The sequence below is a fragment of the Schistocerca piceifrons genome, chromosome 4, assembly GCF_021461385.2.
Source record: "Schistocerca piceifrons isolate TAMUIC-IGC-003096 chromosome 4, iqSchPice1.1, whole genome shotgun sequence".
Taxonomy (NCBI): Eukaryota; Metazoa; Arthropoda; class Insecta; order Orthoptera; family Acrididae; genus Schistocerca; species Schistocerca piceifrons.
Genome location: NC_060141.1, coordinates 4573221 through 4592841, shown reverse-complemented (window position 1 = coordinate 4592841; position 19621 = coordinate 4573221). Strand labels below are relative to the sequence as shown.

The 19621-nt window shown below is 42.8% G+C and overlaps 1 protein-coding gene across 1 annotated transcript in view; it reads right to left on the bottom strand.

Annotated features, from left to right (window-relative positions):
- LOC124795177 (nuclear pore complex protein Nup205-like) overlaps positions 1 to 19621 on the bottom strand; it is a 295244-nt gene that overhangs the window by 205033 nt on the left and 70590 nt on the right. The window contains exons 5-6 of the mRNA XM_047259077.1: positions 10353 to 10533; positions 3927 to 4063 (exon numbers count right to left, since the gene is read on the bottom strand). Of these exons, the coding sequence (XP_047115033.1) occupies positions 3927 to 4063; positions 10353 to 10533 (318 nt within the window). The remainder of the gene's footprint in view (positions 1 to 3926; positions 4064 to 10352; positions 10534 to 19621) is intronic.

The following is a 19621-nucleotide window of genomic DNA, read 5'->3' as shown; positions in this document are numbered from 1 at the left end:
CAGCACAATTCCATTATGGGACCAGGACAATTCAATTGCACGTTGTCGCCACACGTCCGTGTGAAAATATTTTTGGACTGGACTGCTTTGATTTGTTTGGCCTCAGCATCCAGGACCATGTGTTAGCTGTTAGTGAATGTCCTACTCCTGATGCTGTTGTTCCTCTTTGAGAAGAGTTCCCTGAACTGTTTGGCAGTGGTTTGGGCTGCGTACGTGATTATGTTGCACACATCACGCTGAAGGATAACGCCCGCCCACGTTTTTGCAAAGCAAGACCAGTGCCTCACGCATTGCGTGACCAAGTCGCAGAAGAACTTCGTTCTTTGCAAAATGAGGGAGTCATTGCGCCCATCAGTGCCAGTCAGTGGGCCTCCCCTTTAGTTGTACTAAAGAAACCCAAAGGTTCCTTGTGTGTGTGTGTGGACTTCAAGAGTACAGTGAATCCACAGACAATTGTCGATAGCTATCCTCTCCCTCGCCCTGAGGAATTAATGGACAAACTAGGCACGGGCCGATACCATTGCAAGACTGATTTGCGGGATGCATATTTGCAAATTCCTTTAGTTGAACCGTCCCGGGACATTTTTGTGATCAACACTCCCTTGGGTCTCTTTAAATATTTGCGACTCCCCTCCAGCAGCTCCCCCACTCCTGCCATTTTTCAGCGCTACTTGTCGCAACTGACTGCCAAAGTACCTTCTTGCTCAAATTATCCGTACGACATTGTGGTTGCCGGTCGTACTCCAGAGGAACACTTGCAGAATTTGCGTCGCTCATTTACAGTGTTGTCGGAAGCAGGGCTCAGAGTGAACAAGGAAAAGTGTGTATTTTTTCGTACGGAAATAGAATATCTCGGACACGTTATCAACGCACAAGGTGTACATCCCTCGCAGTCGCACCTTCGTGCCATTGCTGGCCTTCCTTTGCCTAAGAACTTGTCGGAGTTGCAATCTGTGTTAGGCAAGATTACCTATTATCATAGGTTCATACCCAATGCTGCGCAAATAGCTGCCCCCTTGCACCGATTACGTCAGTGCAACGTTCCGTTTGTGTGGTCGGCCGAATGCCGAGTGGCATTTCAGAAATTGAAAACAGCACTGTCGAGTGATCGTTGCGTTGTACATTTCGACCCTTCTAAACCAGCTGTTCTCGCTGTGGACGCTTCATCCTATGGGTTAGGTGCAGTGTTGTAGGATCAGCTGATCGTCCAATAGCTTTTGCTTCCAAATTGCTCACCCCCACACAACAGAACTATTCCCAACTTGAGAAGGAAGCCTTAGCCATCATATATGGAGTAACAAAGTTCCACGAATACTTGTATGACACGAAATTTTTTCTTGTGATGGACCATAAGCCGTTACAGCCATCGTTCCATCCTACAAAGCTGGTCCCCCCGGACCTCCATCGCCTCCACTTCACATGGGTCATCATCACCGTTACCCGAGGCTACATCCCCGTCGTCTTCGAGTGTCGGGGCGCATTAGTTGGGTCCGTCGTGGCTGCTGTGAGTTGCGTCCTTGGGGCTGTTTCGGCTGGTTCCAGCTCCAGTGCAGGGCGAATGCCGGGATGACCCCCAGCCTCGCTACGTTGGCTCCCCATCGCCTCACAGTAGCCCCACCCCCCTTCGTCGTCAGGCCCTTGCAGCATGTGACGTCTTGGTGGCCTTTCAGGGTGGGAGGAATGTTGTATCCACAGACCCAACCAACCAACCAACCAACCAACCAACCAACCAACCAACTCGTGCACACGCGCGCGCCCTGGCCGTGACATCGCTGGCCACAGTTCCTGTCGCGGCCGTCGGCGTCTCAGGGCGTTACCGCCGACAGAAGAGGTCGCGCCACGGCTGAGCTCGGGTACGCACCACCCTGTGCCTTTTGCACATAAGGAGGAGTGCTGTCCCCGAAACTGACAGTGTATTGTCGATTGTCCATTGCTATACTTTCATGGAGTTTATAGCGTAGCCATTGCAGCGTGTGATCTGCTACTGTATTCGACTAGGCTCAGTACACGGATTACTCTTGGATATTACCTGGACTTGTATTGCTGGTGCACGTTTCGTCAGAAATAAAGATAAGTTATTTCTTCATTCTAGCTGGCACAGTTCTTGTCATTAATTATTTTTCGGCCAACAGATGTACCTACATGCTGGTCACTACCCCCGCTTTATACAATTTGTGGTGGTTGCCCCAAAAGTACCACCGAGGACCTTGAGTTTGGGAGCCGTCACAAAACAATCAAAATCATCTGAGCTAATAAAAATTAGGAACATAGGGAAGCAGGTTCTGTCAAATTCCTGGGATATTTAAAGGAAAAAATTGTCCTGATGTTCTCATGTAAGCTACTAGGCAAACAAGCCACACAGTCTTGCATTTGCAATGACAAGATTGTCCTTTACACGACATGGACACTTGGAAAGTTGTTTACCACAGCTAGTTTAAATCTATTGTAAGATATGGAAAGTTTTGTGGGGGAATGCTAGTAGTGTAAATACAATATTATCACTCCACAGAACTACTACTGGAAACGTGCGTGTAATATTAAGCCTTGAGATTTATAGAGACCTTTATTCAGGGACCTAAAAATTTTAATTAATCTATGTATTTACATTTATGAACCATTTATCTTTCTCCGTACCAATCCAGAATTATTTATATGGAACAATTTTCAACATATATACGACACGTAAACCAAAGATAATTTCATGTTACCATCTTATAGATCATACCTCCACTCCCAGACCCCTCAATACATGGCTATTAATACTTTGTAGAAAATAAAAGTGAAAAACTTTCAGTTTATGGGACTAGGTATATTGAAGACAAAATTACACATCATCTTAGCATAGAAATGAGGATTATTTCTTTGTAGATTAAAGAAATACAGCTGTAATGATTTTTTGTAAATTAAGATTAATTTTAGTCTCTTTTGACTCACTGTATGAGTATCAGGTACAGTATTTATATTGATGAGTCTCCTGTACTTTAAATCAATTATTTATGTACGTACATAATGAGAGAATAAAATTGTGATTCTGACTGGAGGCAGTGATAGCTCGGAATAGGGCAAGGACAAGGTAGGTACTCAACACTACCTTTTCATGGAACCATGGAAGTATTTGACTGAAGTGATTTAGACAACAAAAGAAAACTTAAATCTGGATGGGGGTTTGAACTGTCACCCTCTTGAGTCCACGACATTCTCATCAACACACATCACTCACTATCGAACCTACTAATGCCAGTCACAATTCACTTCTGTCACAAAATTGTAGTTCCAACACTGAAAGTTTCATACAGCTAAGAAATGTATGAACCATTACTTGCATATTTCTTCATTTTCATTTTAATGTGCTGTTGTCTAAGAGAGACATTACTTGTAATACTATGCACACTAACTACGGATACAGACCTTTAAATATATTAGGAGTTTCTTCACAAAACTCTAATACAAACTTCCCATTTTAGGCTTTCACATTCCAATTCAAAAATTCACTCTCAATCTCATTAATTATCTCACTCTTTCTGATCACTTACATTCATATCTGAAAGAACGGACACTGTTAACGAGCCACAGCTTAAAGAAATATTTTCAAAATTAATTCGATGATTGCGAATTCCTTGATGTCAGCTGTATTAGGTACAGATGTGACATACGAAAATTTGTGCCGGACTGAGACTTGAGCCCACATTTCCTGCTTATTGCCAGTGGTCACCTTAACCACTTCAGCTATCCATACACACTCCCCACATCGATCCAGACTTCCACGTCTCACTGTCTGTATCCTTATATCGTAGTCCGTACGGAAGGTAGCACGTGCACGTATAGCCGAAGTGGTCGAGGTGCCCGCTTTCTGGTTACATTTATGGGCAAAGTAGTAAAGCAATGTTACAGAACATACACTGCACCACACAGGTTAGATAACATACCCTCACCATCTTCACGTTTCTGAATAATGCTAAGATCCACAGCATATAGTAAGGCCATTTCTAAAGCTAAGGTAACACTGTCAATTCCTCCTGCCGGATCATCTTCTATCTTCAAATTTTTAAGCACTCCCATTAAACTGCAAATGAATAAATATTTTCCAAGATTAATGACAGTTTTGGACTTGATAACTGAGTAAGAATACATTTGTCAATTAGGCTATTACAGAGCTGTGTGTGTGTTAAAGAGACATGTGTAAAATATGAATTCACTTCAAATCGACAACAGTTACAAAACACCGCAATTTTGATGAATTAGCAAATACCATATACGAGATAATGTATTAAAGAAGGATACACAAGGGAAACAGCATCTATTTTGCAAACTTACAGACACTTAAGAACTCTATAGTTATGTGAACAACAACATAGTTAAAAGTTATAAAATTATTAGACAAAAATGTGCCCAGCACTTAATTCAAGGTATAAACATCTTAGTACCACCAACAAACAAATAAAAATGCCTTTTCATCACTGTCGGCAATGCTGTCCCATTATTTTACAGTTTTCTCATGTGAATTATCCTTTTGATGCAGTACAGTACCCTATTTCCTTGTGTGTCACAAGTGTGGACAATGAAAGAAGCAGATGCAAACAACTTAAGGGTTTTAACTTCTGTTGTCCTATTTTCTAAGTTGTGTGTGATATGTTGAAGTTATGTCTATGAGCAACTGAATAAAGCCAATTTCATCATGCCACACGTATTTCACCTTTATTTTTGAAAGGCATCACCAGTGGCATGGTTTGTGGATGCTGCTCAACATATGTGCTTGCTTTGTTGGTTTTAAAGCTGCTGTCCTGCTTTCAGTCTTTCGAAATGGCATTAGCATAGAACTGAGAACATGAAAACATATTTTAATGTCAGATTCTCAATGCTGTGCTAGTTTAATTTTAAGAGACTGGAAGCAGAACAACAGCTTTCAAACCAGCAAACCAAGCACCCATGTAGAGCAGCAGTTGCAAATCCATCACTGATGATGTGTTTCAAAAAATGAGAGTAAAATATGAATAGAATGGTAAAATTAGATTTATTCAGTTGCACACAAACGGAACATGTGACTAACTAGCTAAATAACTGACAAAATCTGAACATTATCAACCTAAGAGCCTCTGAAGAAAAATCCTGAGAAAAATCTTAAGAGCTTGTGACAGACATAACACTGGAGAATAATATAACCATGTATTACAGGAACTTGTACATTTCACTGGTTAGGACATATGAAGAGTATAGCAGAACAAAAGGGAGATGGTATTCCACCAGAAGGAATGGCTGACCAAGAGCGAGATGGATGGACAATGTGTTCAATGACCTTGCCAGAATGGAGGTGTGCCCATCAATACCTGCAGTGAAGGTGAAGAAGAAATATCATGTAAAACACACATCTGCAGTCGAAAATGTGCCAACTGCGAAAGTTATTTGAGACTATAGGATTGAGACAGCACATACTAGTCTCAATCAGGCCTTTAATAAAAAATTAATTGAATGTAATGTGTTGTAGGTAGCAGGTTAAATCCAAAACAGACAGGTATCAAACAATTATCATGGTTGCGAGGCCCATATGCTGAAGGAATGAAACATCGACAATAGATGATCAAGGCATTCGAGGTGGAATCCAAAATTTTCGGGATAGATGCTGCTATCTGGAAAATAGGACAGAGTGTCTACGTGTACAAGAAAAAAAAATTCCCGGATTTCCCGGTTAAAAATACACTTTCTCCCGGGCGAAAATACACTTTTTCCATGTTAAGTGATCGTATACTATTCCTTGGCACAGTAAAACTCATCAATCCTTTGAATGTTAATGGTATTATATACCGACGTAGAATTTCCCACCACTTTAGAAAACGAAACTCAGGGGGAAAAAAAAACACGTTTTGAAACACCTTTGATGTCCAGCAATATGTACGCTGCATATTTTCATATTACAAAGGTATGAATTCGAATTCCACCAAATACCGCGTGTTACTTTCCGAAGCATTGAAATCGAGATTGCAATGCGCTTTTGTAAGCCACTCATCACTCATGTAACGTGATCTCGCCAGCTTATAACAGTTTAGGACATGTGATGTAGTCAGCCACAGCAAGATCACTTTTAAGTAGCGCGAAAATACAAATAAGTTAATGGTTTAAATTAATATACGTAGCATTCACATATAATATTGGTCTCCAAGATTAATAAGCTGAAAGAGAAGCTAAGCTTCCACATATAATGTTGATCTTTTCTGCGCGTGATACACTTTAAGATACATCACACAAATGTGCCAGTAAAATTTTTAATAACGACGTACATGTGTGATCTTCTAAGCTCTAAATTCTTCTAAATGGCCGTCCTCAAAAAGTTGATTTTTAAATGAGAGTCAAACGCTTCCTTATTTACGAAATTCATCGTACATTCTTGCACATAGTTCATCTTGCGTAAAAGGATATTTGCTTTTAATGTACGTAACGCTTTTCAAACCACCGATCGCAATATTTTCCCGCTACCTGTTAGAAATAGGTTCGTTTTAGCAGTTGCAAGAGAGCGCCACATAACAGTCATCACCGCGCGATGATGCAGGAAGGCCATATGTTCATACGTGTAAAACATTAAAAGATCTTACATTAGGTCATAAAAGAAACAAGACATCAAAGGATACTTCAAGAGCATCGGAATTTCGTGAACCATACTAAAATGCATAATTCGGCTTAAAGTGCACATTCGTATGTCCAGATTCGGATGTAAATTTTCTTGGAGTACCAGTATTGTAATATCTCATGTTTGGTTCTTTATTACGGCATAATGTCATACGTGCACTTGAAATCAGCGAACAGTTGAAACCAGCCAACAGTGTGAAATTCAACAGTTCATTTCAAATAAACTGACTGCCTCAGCAGAAAAGATTAATAAAAGCCAAATCTCTTTAGCAAACCGACAAAGATTACTTCATTGTTCTGCAAGGCGATTAATCCTTGACTGCCAGAAAGGTGGAAATAAAATCTGAAACTAATGACATATTTTAGCCATCCGTCATTATGCAAACGTATTGTAATTCATTTGATATGTCCCAGTCACAGAAATCCATTTTATCATTGAACGTGAGAGCAATAAACGAAGAGGAAACAACAAAATCACTGAACATAAACACAGGTCACGTGGAGACGACACACCTCCCCACCACAACTCAGACTGCTCTGTGCATCTGGGCCCAGAGTTACTATATTTCCGATCCGGGGCAATATTAGGTAGTGGCACCAAGCCACACTTCTGTAACAAGAAGCGGGAGAAGGTACTACTAATATGAGACTCAACTACGCATGCCCAAGAGCCCGTCCGCAACTGCTCAAAGGAATCTAATTTAAACAGTTGTCAAGTCACGCTCATCGGAGGCAATTTGTTGTTATGAAGCATTGCATAGTCTTCCAAATTCTTTGACACATTTTGCTGTTGGCAGACACTTGTATGAGCACCGTGTTTTGTTGTTGTATACGGCACATTTCCTTTGCAATTTAAGTTTATTTTACTTTTTTTTTTGTTCTCGTTCATGTTTCGTTGCAGCAGTGTTATTCTGCAGTAGCGGGGTACAGTAATATCCTTTGTTAGAGTATTGGTTCTTACCACTCAAAATCACAAAAATTTAACTTAAAACTAAAACAATGAAAAATTCCCGGAATTGTAAACAATTCCCGGGTTTTTCCCGGTTTTCTCCCGGATGAAAAAAATCCCAGGTTTTTCCCGGATTTCCCAGTTGTCCCGGGTCGTATACACCCTATAGGAGTAGTAGATCTTTGCACCGTTAGGTGCCGAGAGCTGCATATCTGATGAGTCAGTGTGCGGAGTGGCATTCAGCTGGGAGGACGTGTAGCTTGCCCACAGTGATTTCCATTTGTGGTGATTTTACATTGGATCCGCGAACAGAACAGTGCTTGTATATCAAATTATGTGTGAATCTCGGAAAAAGTGCTACAGAGACCCTTGCAATGATTGAACAAGTGTTTGGGAGACAGAGCACGAGCCGTACGCGTGTGAGTGGCATGCTCAGTTCAGGGCTGGCCATACAGACGTCGAAGATGATGCTCACACTGGAAGAGCAAAGTGAAGAGCATGATCATCGTTTTCTTTGATACGAAGGGAATTGTGCACAAAGAATTTGCCCCACCCAACTAAACGGTGAATTCCACATACTACTGTGACGTTTTGCGATGGCTCCGTGAAAAGGTGCGGCGACAACGGCCCAAACTTTGGTCTCAAGGGAACTTGCTGCTGCATCACAACAACGTCCTTGCTTACCAGGACCTTTTCGGCAAAAAAACAACATGGCAGTTGTACCCCATCCACTTTACTCGCCAGATTTGGCACCTTACGACTTCATGCTATTCACAAAACTGAAACTCAAGTTGAAAGGCCGTCGGCTCGACACTCTAGGGAGGATTCAAGAAGCACCACTGGCAGTAATAAACACCCTCAAAGAACAGGACTTCCAGAAAATGTTTGACCAGTGGCAGAAGTGCTGGGACTGGTGTGTACATGCAGATGGGAACTACTTCGAGGGTGATGGTGACCATTAGCCCAAAGGCAAGGTTTTCAACAGATGGCAGTACCAGTCTTGAAAATTTTGGATAGCACCTCGTACATCTGAAATCTGGTTCTAGTTTCCCATTGTTACTGACAGCAATGGTTCCTTCTGTTTGACATCTGAATAATGGTGTGCCCACAGCCACTGACACACACAGAATCAAAGCACCAATAAGGTGCTATTCCAGGAAAGGCACAAATATTCTGGCAAAATCTTACAATATTTGTGCACATTCAGAGTGATTGTTTTGGGTGACTTGCCACTTATTTTAACCCAATCCTCCTGACTTCCTGTTAACTAATTCAGCAAATGTTGTCAAAAATTTCGGTATAACGGATAATTAATTCAGAATATGCGATATGTATACAACGGCAAATGAAAACACAAGAGCGACAATGTTTTAAGAAAGAATACGGAAAACTCTTCAGAAGTATGAGGGGCATTCAAATGAAACCCGGTCACTAGTGTAAAGTAATAGTAACGATTTTATTAACTCAAAAATGTAGTTATACACAGTACACATACTCAAAAATAATTGCCAAAACTGTTGGCACATTTCTCCCATTGCGACACTAGCCGGTCGATTCCACCCTTGAAGAAATTAGCAGGCTGCTGTCGGATCCAGGCCTGGACCCAGTCACACACTTCATCGTACGTTGTGAATCGATGACGGCGAATAGCTTGTTTTAGAGGTCTCATCCATGGCGATTCTGCAGTTGTCTAAGACTAAAGCATTCACTTCCACAACAATTTCCAGTGTGATGACACAATGAGTCTGCCAGAACGAGCGTCGTCTTCCAGTGTCTCGCGCCCCTCTAGGAATCGTTTGCACCGTTCCACAACACTAGAACGGCTCAGACTGTACTCACCGTACACAGCCTTCATCCGCTGATACATTTCACGGCCTCTAACTCCCTCTGCCACCAAAAATTCCAATCACTCCTCACTGTTCCTGCTTACTAGCCTGCATGTTCGGTAGTGGATGATAATTTGTGTGAGCACCTTCTTTTCGGTGTGAAACCACACTGGCACTATACAACACCAAACTGTGCACACGCGTCAGTCTCTCTACCAATAGATGGTGCCACCATACCTGCAGTTACATGGTTCCACCTTATGTGTAAGGCAAAGGTAGACGCACTGACCTGATTTCATTTGAATGAACGTTATAATTCTCCGCAGCTTGTAACACCTTTCACAAACTATGTTAGGAATATATTATGTATAACAAAGAGGAAAAACCAATAAGTGAACAGACAGCATGCATAGGTAGTAAAAAGTGAGAAACTAATAGCACTGTCAGAAAAAAACTATCTGAAAATCTTTCTCTGATATTTTATGAGCAAGAAATATTAGCTGCACTGTCCGTCATGACAAGCCGTAGATAAAATGACTAAGGCAAGACAAAATATGAACATCAGAGATTGAGATAACTTTGTACGATTATAGACAAAATAGCATAATAAATTTTTATACAGGGTAACAGACAGACATTACAAAATAACTGTAATATATTTTTACTATTTGTTTCTTATATATTGTGGTCAAACTAAAAAACATAATATTTTACAGTAAAAGACCAACCAGACTGTAGACAAAACCCCTGTGTAACATTAAGAATATTATCTGGTGCATAAGAAAAGAAATAATCAGCAAGGGGCTCAGTCTCAAGAGTGCAAGGCAAATTACATTTATTTAGACTATGTTTTGCATAATTTAACTTCAAGCTTCCTAAAAGCTGATTTAGAAACTTGCCAAATGTCTTATGGTACTGTACAGAAATGTCTTTCCTTGATGAAATTGCAATGCACTAACCGAAATGTTGGTTCACGAGGAAGTCCACACTGAGCAGCCCAACAGTAGACAGTATCAGCCAAACCCTGCCGAATATCCTGGAACATATCCAGGATCTGTCGTTGGTGCCTTGGACCCCCAATAGCACGGTTTTGTTGAAGTAATTCAAGTTCACTGGTCAAATCCATTGTTTCTAATAAACCTGTGAAACAGACAAAAATGAAGATTTCAGAAAAGCAACAAAACTTTACAAATGTTAATATGTACTCTCGTGTGTGTGTGCATCAGCTTGAGTACAGTATAAAAAGAGTGAACATTTAATCTCTACCATGTGTTAACTACTTAGCATTTTACTATAAAAAAGTAATACATAATTACATCTGGTGTCCCAAATCAGTGTTTTAATACTCAGTTTAAACTATGAACACCACCACTATTCAAGAAGTGTTACAGCCATCGTTTCACGTACTACAGTCGATAACTGTTCCAGAAGCCACAACAAAAGTGCTGCGACTTCACAAAAATAGGCCCTAACAGTGATTCCTGGGATGTTTTGTCAACAACCTGGACACTGATATCTGTGACAGCATATCTGTAGGTCTGTCACTCCACTCAGGGGTAGCTGACCCTACTCATGTAACTTGTCATTTGACCACAAAAAATGTAAGAGGTGGCACACTTCTGCCTTGCAGAAGTTGGAAGTGCCACAGGCTAGTTGTTCTTGCTTTGGCATGTTGCCCTATTACATTTTTCATCCCATTATCTGAGCTCAGAGAAAACCTTAGATATGTACAAGCACAACATTGAACAGAATGAGCCCAGCAGCAGACTGTAGCTATGGATCAAGGTAGTCAGGTAGAGGCAGTATTTCTCGATTTCTGAAAAACATTTGGTTCTGTACCACACTTACACTTATTGTCAAAAATACAATTGTATGAGGTATAAGACAAAATTTGTGACTGAATTGAGAATTTTTTATTAGCAAAGATGCAGCACATTATCTTGGATACAGTGTCATTGACAAATATAGAAGTAACATCAGATGTGCCCCAGGGAAGTGTGTTGGGATTGATGACCTTGTTGACAGTATTAACAGTAACCTCAGACCTTTCACAGATGATGCAGTCATCTACAATGAAGTACAGTCTGAAAAAAGCTGCACAAATATTCAAACAGACCTTGATAAGAATTCCAAGTAATGCAAAGATTGGCAACTTGCATTAAATGTTCATAAATGCAAAATTCTGAACTTCACAAAATCAAAAAACATAGTACCCTATAAACGTAATATCAGTGAGTCACAGGTGGAATCTCAAACAAATATTTTGCTCATCCACACCTCTACTGCATACAATGCACTCAGCTTTCAGTTCTTATTAATTCGTGCACAATGTTTCCCAGTAATCTCTCACCAGTCCTTTTCATTCACCTCTCTTCCTTCCCCTTCAACCCTATCTATTGTCAGGAGGAGGAGCCACTGGCTCCGAAAGCTTGCAAATTTCAATACCTTTATAAATGTTTTCTCCTGCGACTACATGGTGCGATTTTTTTTATCCACACAATCATACTATACTGTCAAATATTGATTACTTTTGTTGATATATTAGCTCATGCAGCCATAATTCTTTCTTATGTAACCCTCTTGCCAGTCTTTGTTGTCATCTACCTTGTTCAAGCTATCATCTGTTTCTGACCTTACGCACTACTTTGCTCGCCTATTTATCTGTACCATCTATGTTGACCAACATCTTATGCCTAAATCTTTTCTATCACCAATTTCTGTGCACACTGACCGGTCCATGGTTATTTATGAATTTGTGAACAACTGTTTGTTTAAAGTTCGCTACAGGTCCTTCTCCTGGTCATCTTCCGCCAATTTATTTGCAAATTAGACAGCAATTTTCTTTCCCACCCTCCACTTACCTTGCTTCTACATAATTCATTTTATTGCAGTTGTTTTTCACAAACCACAATGATCAACTTTTACTACCTTGTCCTGTGTTGCTTTATTTGCCAAACACAATAGATTATGTTTTCACTAATATCTTCCTCTTTCCATCTGCACCGTTTTTAAAATTTCATCTGTTTTCACAACTTTTCCAATCACTTTTTTTCTCATAATAATTTTTTCGAATTGTTGTGTCCAATTTTCTGGTGATAAATTCTCATTCAATTGATATTTCTTGTTAACCCTTGTCTGTTCTCACGATTTTCATGCAAATTTTTATGATTTTCCCATCTTTTCTCTTGCTTTCCTTCCTTTTTTCATATTTTCCTCCTCCTCTCTTCCTTTTTTGGCACTCCTACCATCCCCAACACTCCAAAGCCTTCTCTCTTGTCATGATGGACCTCATTTACATATTATAAGGGGCGTTCAAAAAGAAATGAGCTGGAGGCATAACTACAGAAACCAGCACCTGTATGTTAGAAGTATTTACCCTGGTTCTGTGACCCAAGGTGGTGAATAGCTGTCTAATAAAATTCCCGGGGCTGCAACGTTAACCAGTTCCGCACGTGCAGCTGGATGTCATCGTCCGAGGTGGATCGTTTGCCCAAGGGCCTTTTTAAAGGGACCAAAAATGGTATAATAACAGGGAGAGAGGTCCGGGCTGTACGGAGGGTGGCCGAGGGCCTCCCATTTGAATTTCTGCAGGAGTGCCACAACTGTGTTGGCCGCATGAGGTTTTGCATTGTCGTGGAGCAGAATGACACCACAGGTGAGATTGCCTGTTTGTTTTGATTTGATCGCTTGGCAGGGGTGGGCAAGGTTTGCGAGTAATACTGTGCATTCACTGTTGTCCCGTGCTGCAGGAAGTGAATCATAAGGGGGCCATCTTGGTTAAAGAAGAACGTCAGCATAGCCTTTCCTGCACTTGTGTGGATGGCCTTGGCTTTTTTTGGTGGTTGTGACCCTGGATGCTTCCACTGGAGACTTTGCAGTTTTGATTCTGGTTCGAAGAGATGACACCGTGACTCGTCTCCAGCCCCCACTCGTGTCAGGAACGCATTCCCTTCCCGAGCATAGCGCTGCAGACGAGAACGACAGTGGGCCAATTGACATGCTTCCTGGTGTGGTTCAAGACTGTGGGGCACCCAACACACACACACTTTGTGCATGTGCAGTCATTCCTTCACGATGGTGTAAACACTTCTGACGCTCAATCCGACCACGGCGGCTATGGCTTTCACTGTTACTCAGCGGTCCTGGGTAATGAGTGCATCCACCAGCTGGACGATGTCATCGGTAATGCAGTGTGGTGCTCCAGACCGCGCATCATTGGCTAACGACACCCGACACCCGTCCTTCCCTGAAGCGCTTGTGCCAAGCCTCGATCCTAGCAAGGGACATGCAGTATTCGCCTTACACTTGTGACATTCGTTGACGAATATCCATTCCTCCTACTCCTTCCACTGTCAGAAAACTAACAACACCTCTTTGCTCTTCTCTTGACACCTCCATGCCACTGTTTACAATGGGACTGTGAGTGTTGGGCGACCGATGCATACTACCGCTAGCTCTGTATAGTCACGTGACGTGCATCGTGCCCTCTAGTGATGGGCTGTGAAACTGCACACTCTGGTTGGAACCACACTTCGTTACACGTGCCATAATATTACCCTCCTGTCACCGGTTTGCGCACTCCAGACTCCGGCTCGTTTCTTTTTTAACACCCCTTATACATTCAGTCCTTTCAAAAACATGCTTTTGCACTATCAAAACTAAGGTCCCACATTCCGTTTCTTGAAACTTGCTTGTCCCTGGGCGTTACCCCCGAAGGCCTAACACTGAAACTCTGTTTCTGGACATAATCCTACTCTACACCAGCCCCTTTTACAGTTTCAAATACAGCAATTCTTGCAGTTACCCAGCTAATCTGTGACCTATGTGCCTCATCTGCAAATTTCGAGTCCACCAGACTTACCTTCTTTTACAAAACCCAGCAGTTATCTGCCCCCTCATATTTCCTTGGAGGGTATCATCTGCCAAGCCAATTTCAAACTGAAACAAAAGGTCAGACTTCACACCAAGCAGCTACCCCACCTTCTCCTAAACTACCTCAACTGCGGTGTTGCCCTTCATGTCCCTCTCCACCGCCCTAAACAGCCACACCATCAACCACCACTCCTCTGCTACAAACCAAGTTTGGCCAAACTTCTTAACACACACCGACCTTCAACACTGCCCGCCAGAAAATGATGATGATCACAAGAACCAGTCACAGGAGTATAGTGTTCTCAATCACTCGACATACACTCCCCTCCTCCTCCTCCCCCCCTTCCCCCTTAATTATCAGTATTATCCCAGTGTCTCCCTTTCAGGCCTAAACCTGCATTTAATCAAGGACCTAATTTCCTCAACACGTAATATCAATTGGAAATATCACTTAGCAGCACAACCTCTACATACAGCATCTGCCATCAAAATCCCATCCTTGTGATACAAACTGACCTGTAGTCTGTCCTTGAAATCTCACACCCCTCATTAGGTCTCATACCTCAATCTATAGAACTTCTTACCCACCCAAAACATGCACCCCCACCTTTTACCTTCTTCCTAAGAGCCACAAATATAATCACCCTTACCATCCCATAGTTGCTCGCTTCAAACCACCCACCAAACATATATCTGCCTTAGTTGATCAACACAGAACCTATAGTAAAGAGACTTTGCTCCTCTATTAAGACAGTAACCTTTTTCTAGACTATCTGAAATCTGTCCCTGTCCCACTTCTACCACACTACTGATGCCACTTCCCTCCATACCAACATCCCCCATGTACATTGTGTATCTGTCACTGAACATTTCCTGATTCTCCACCTGATTGCAAACCTATGACGTCTTTCCTGCTCAGCTTAATCAGCTTTGTATGTGGTGTCTGTTCTTTCAGAAATGTCCACAAGACCAGACATTATTTTGATACTACAGCCAAAATCAATAAAGGCACAAAGGAATTAAGACATTAGCTGCCAGTGGGCATGTCCAAAAGAACAGACACCATATACATAATTAAGGTGATAAAGGCCAATGAATCCTTCAGGGCAGATGCACGTCAACATCAAACTCGTACGGGAACTGGCAGATACCGTGGCTAATGAGCAGAGGCACTACATCAGCAGTGTGTGGTATAAGTTGAGAATTTGGGTCTGACAGGAGGCATGCTAGGGTAGTCTGTGCAGATGTGGAGACCACTGTGCCTGGATGGCATAAAGCTCAGCGCAGCTGCCCGAGAAGCTGGTGACCCAGTTTCAAATCCTGGTCCGTCACAAATTTTCAACTTGCACCATTGATATCAATCAATATCCACAGTCAATTCCTCTGTGTCTTAATCAACTTTATATTTACCAACAAATACTTTTGCGGGGAAGACCTACAAAAAGATCAGGGGCGCAGCCACAGGAACCACGATGGCTCCTTCCTATGCCAACCTTTTCACGGGTAGCTCGGATGGGACCTTCCCGAGATTCTTAACTCTTCAGCCCCTGGTCTGGTTTGGACATGTTGATACCATCTTTGACATATGGACTCGTGGTGAGCCTGACCCGTTAAAATCCTTGGACACTCCATTTACGTTCTCTCAATTAAATTTCACATGCTAATATTCCGAATCCCATGCCACTTTCCTTGATGTTGACCTCATCCTCGCTGAGGGTCAGCAACCTACTTCTGTTTGCATTAAACCTAATAACAAACAACAGTACTTATACTCTTACTTTTGCCATCCTTTCCATATCAAACTTTTCCTCTGATACAGTGCTTAGTACTGTTCAATCTGCACCACGTCAGATTAAAGGAAGACATCCACCACATCAGATTAAAGGGAGACATCAAAGCAATTCAGATGCGGGCTCCTAGGTTCGTTACTGGCAGGTTCGAAGAATGTTACCGGCAGGTTCGAAGAACGTACAAGTATTATGTAGGTGGTCTGGGAACTCAAATGGGAATCACTAGCACAAAAGCAACATTCTGTTCAAGGAACACTACGGACAAAATTTAGAGAACCGGTACTTGAAGCTGACAGCAGAATAATTCTACTGCTGCTAAAGTACATTTCGCATGAGGCAGACAGGGCTCATGTGGAGGTATATAGAAATTCGTTTTTCCCTCACTCTATTTATGAGTGGAACAGGAGAGGAAATGACTAGCAGTGGTACAGGGTACCCTCGACCATACACCATACGGTGGCTTTGGCAGGCTCTTTAAGATAGATGTAAACTATCCCCAGAAAGACTACTAACAAAGTTTCAAGAACCAGCTTTAAATGATGACTCTGGTAATACGCTACAAAACCCTACATATTGCTCCACAGGGATCGTGAGGACACGATTAGACTAATTACAGCATTCAAACAATCATTCACCCACACTCCACAAGTCAATGGAATGGAATGGAAAAAAGTCCTAATAACTGGTACAGTGGGACATATCCTCCTGGCACGAACTTCACAGTGGTTCACGGATTATAGATGTAGGTGTACGTGTAGCTGCTGCATCTCATGACCTTACGGGACTTCTAGACTTCTCGGGAGTCCACTATTTGTCATGTCTTAAGTTCTCCGTGAAATTTTGCCAGACAGATTCGTTGTCACCTTCGGGTGGTCCCTGATGACTGCTGCATCACTCTTGTCTGTGTCCTACATACACTGGCCATACCCCCTCCATCACTCCACTCACATCGCCACCAGTGAGGATGCCGCAACGGGTGTTGTCATTGGTGGGAATAGTGATGCCCGGCTCCCGAACATTCACCTCCGGCGTCCGTGCTATCGCTGCCAGGTGTGGCCTTTCTTTTTCTAGGCGCAGTGTAGGGTTCCGTGTCTGACTCAGTTGTATGTCACTAACTATGATAATTAGACAATTTTGGATTTGGGTTCGTTTTATCTTAGGGCGCCAAAACAACGTGCCGACATCAGAACTGTAGACCACTAAGCCAAACAGAGGAGTTAAAAACAACTACACATTAATCCCAAATGACACAAGAGAGGATAGCTAAAAACAGAGACGTGGAGAAACGTTTATAAAATGTGCCATAGAGAAACGGAACTAAAAATTAAATAGCCTTCACCATATTGCTACAACGGATAAAAAGTAAAACACGGTTGACAGCCCGCACATCGTTCACTAAAACGGCTGATAACTCAGACGGCAAACACAAACTGAGACGTAAGCGGTTAAGAAAAGGGCATTCCGTAAGAAAATAGCAGAAAATCAAAGGTCGAGTGCAATGAGCACAAAGTGGTGTGGGAGCACCATTTAACAAATGGCGATGGCTAAAAAGACAGTGCACGGTGCGCAACCTACCTAAAATGATCTCCTCGTGGCGAGAGGGCCAAGAGGAGGTCGGTCAAGCTGCTGGGAGAGGCTTAACAGCCCAGAGCTCGTTCCCGTGAAGGGAGCACCAGTGGTGATGGCAAAGGGACACCGCCTCCTGACAGATGGCAACACAGAGATCATCAGACGGCAAGTAAGAACTAGTGGGCTGAGGTACGTGGACTGCAGCCTCGGTAGCAGCATTAGCAGCCTCATTTCCTGTTAGACCAATGTGGCCAGGAACCCACATAAACATCATACTAGCTCCATCAAGAATGACCAAGTGACAGCTTTCCTGGACCTGTTGCACTAAGGAATGGACAATTTACAGTACACAGGGGCACTAAGGTAGCTGGAGCAGCTGACACAATTGAAAAGCCCGTGTCACCGGATGTACTGCACGGCCCGATACAGGGGAAAGAGCTTTGCTGTAAATACTGAGCAGTGTTCCAGAACCCGATACCGAAAAACATCGGTACCAATGGCGAAGGCACACCCGGCACCACGATCAGTCTGAGAGACGTCAGTCTACACAGAGGTACTACGGCCAAGTTCCGTGCGAGGGTCGTGAAACTGAAGGTGATGGAGCGAGGCTGGAGTAGTGTCCTCAGGAAGAAAATTAAGGCCGAGGTGAACACGGGCCGCCGCACAAACCCAAGGTGGTGAAGGGTTCAGACCGTAAAGTTAAGCTGCCGGAGCAAGAGCCGAAAGCGAACTTTAGGAGGTAACAGAGAAGAGGGACACAATCAAAGGAGTCGTCAAAGAAGGAGGTACAGGATGGGTGGCCACGCATGGCAGACAAATGGCACGCATATCTGCTGAGATGAAAGTCATAGCAAAGTTTGAACAGATAAGGAACCAGTACAAACAGAGGAAGGTGGTGTGATCTGCTCCCCAGGAAATACCACTGGGGAAAGACAGGATATTGAGGGACCACATATAGCAGGCTGCCAGGTTATAACAGGTGAGAGGACCAAGAAAGTTTCCTATCGAGCATGAGCCTCGGGAATTTTGTAGTTTTAATGGACAGAAGAGCAACAGGCCCAAGATGTAAAGATGGTGGAAGAAACCAATTGCATCACCAGTAATTCATCCAAACTGTTTTGTTAGTGGAAAAATAAAAGCCACTGTTGATGCTCCACGAGTGAAGACGATCGAGACACTGCTGAAGGTGTCGCTCAATCAGACCAGTCCGTGGAGAATTGCAATGGATGGCAAAATCTGTCAACAAAAAGGGAGCTGCAGATGCCCGGTGGGAGATAGCAAAGAGGACAACACTCATGATGGAACCCTGAGGCATACTATTTTCCTGGATAAAGGTATCCGACAAGACAGAACCCACACGTACCTTGAAAACTCAGTCTTTTAAAAATTCCTGAAGGAAACAGGGCAGGCAGCCACAGACGACCCACATGAAGAGAGTACGGACGGTACCAATCCTCCAGCAGGTGTTGCAGGCTTTCTCAAAATCGAAAAACATGGCCGCAGTTTGGGATTTCTGCACAAAACCATTCATGACATGGGTGGGTAAAGTGACAAGATGCACAACTGCAGAACGGCGCACTTAAAATCCACACTGTGCAGTAAGTAAATAGCAAGACTCGAGCCACCGTACCAGCTGGGCATGAATCGTTTGTTCCATCACCTTGCAAACACAACTGGCAAGAGAAATTGGGTGGTAGCTAGAAGGAAGGTGTTTGTCCTTACTGGGCTTAGGTCTCGGTACGACAGTGGCTTCACGCCAGCATCTGGGAAACTTGACCTCTGCCCAGATGCGTTTTTTTTTTTGTGGTTTTAGGGCGCACAACTTCAATGGTCATTAGCGCCCTGACTACTCTAAGAATGCACCGCGAGGCACAAGTTGACAACAACAACTAAAAGGGAAAACACGATAAAAGACAGACTGACAGGCATAGGATTAAAAAACAGCATCATCAAATGTCCTCAGCGAGGTGTGTCAAATTGATAAAACGAAGAACACG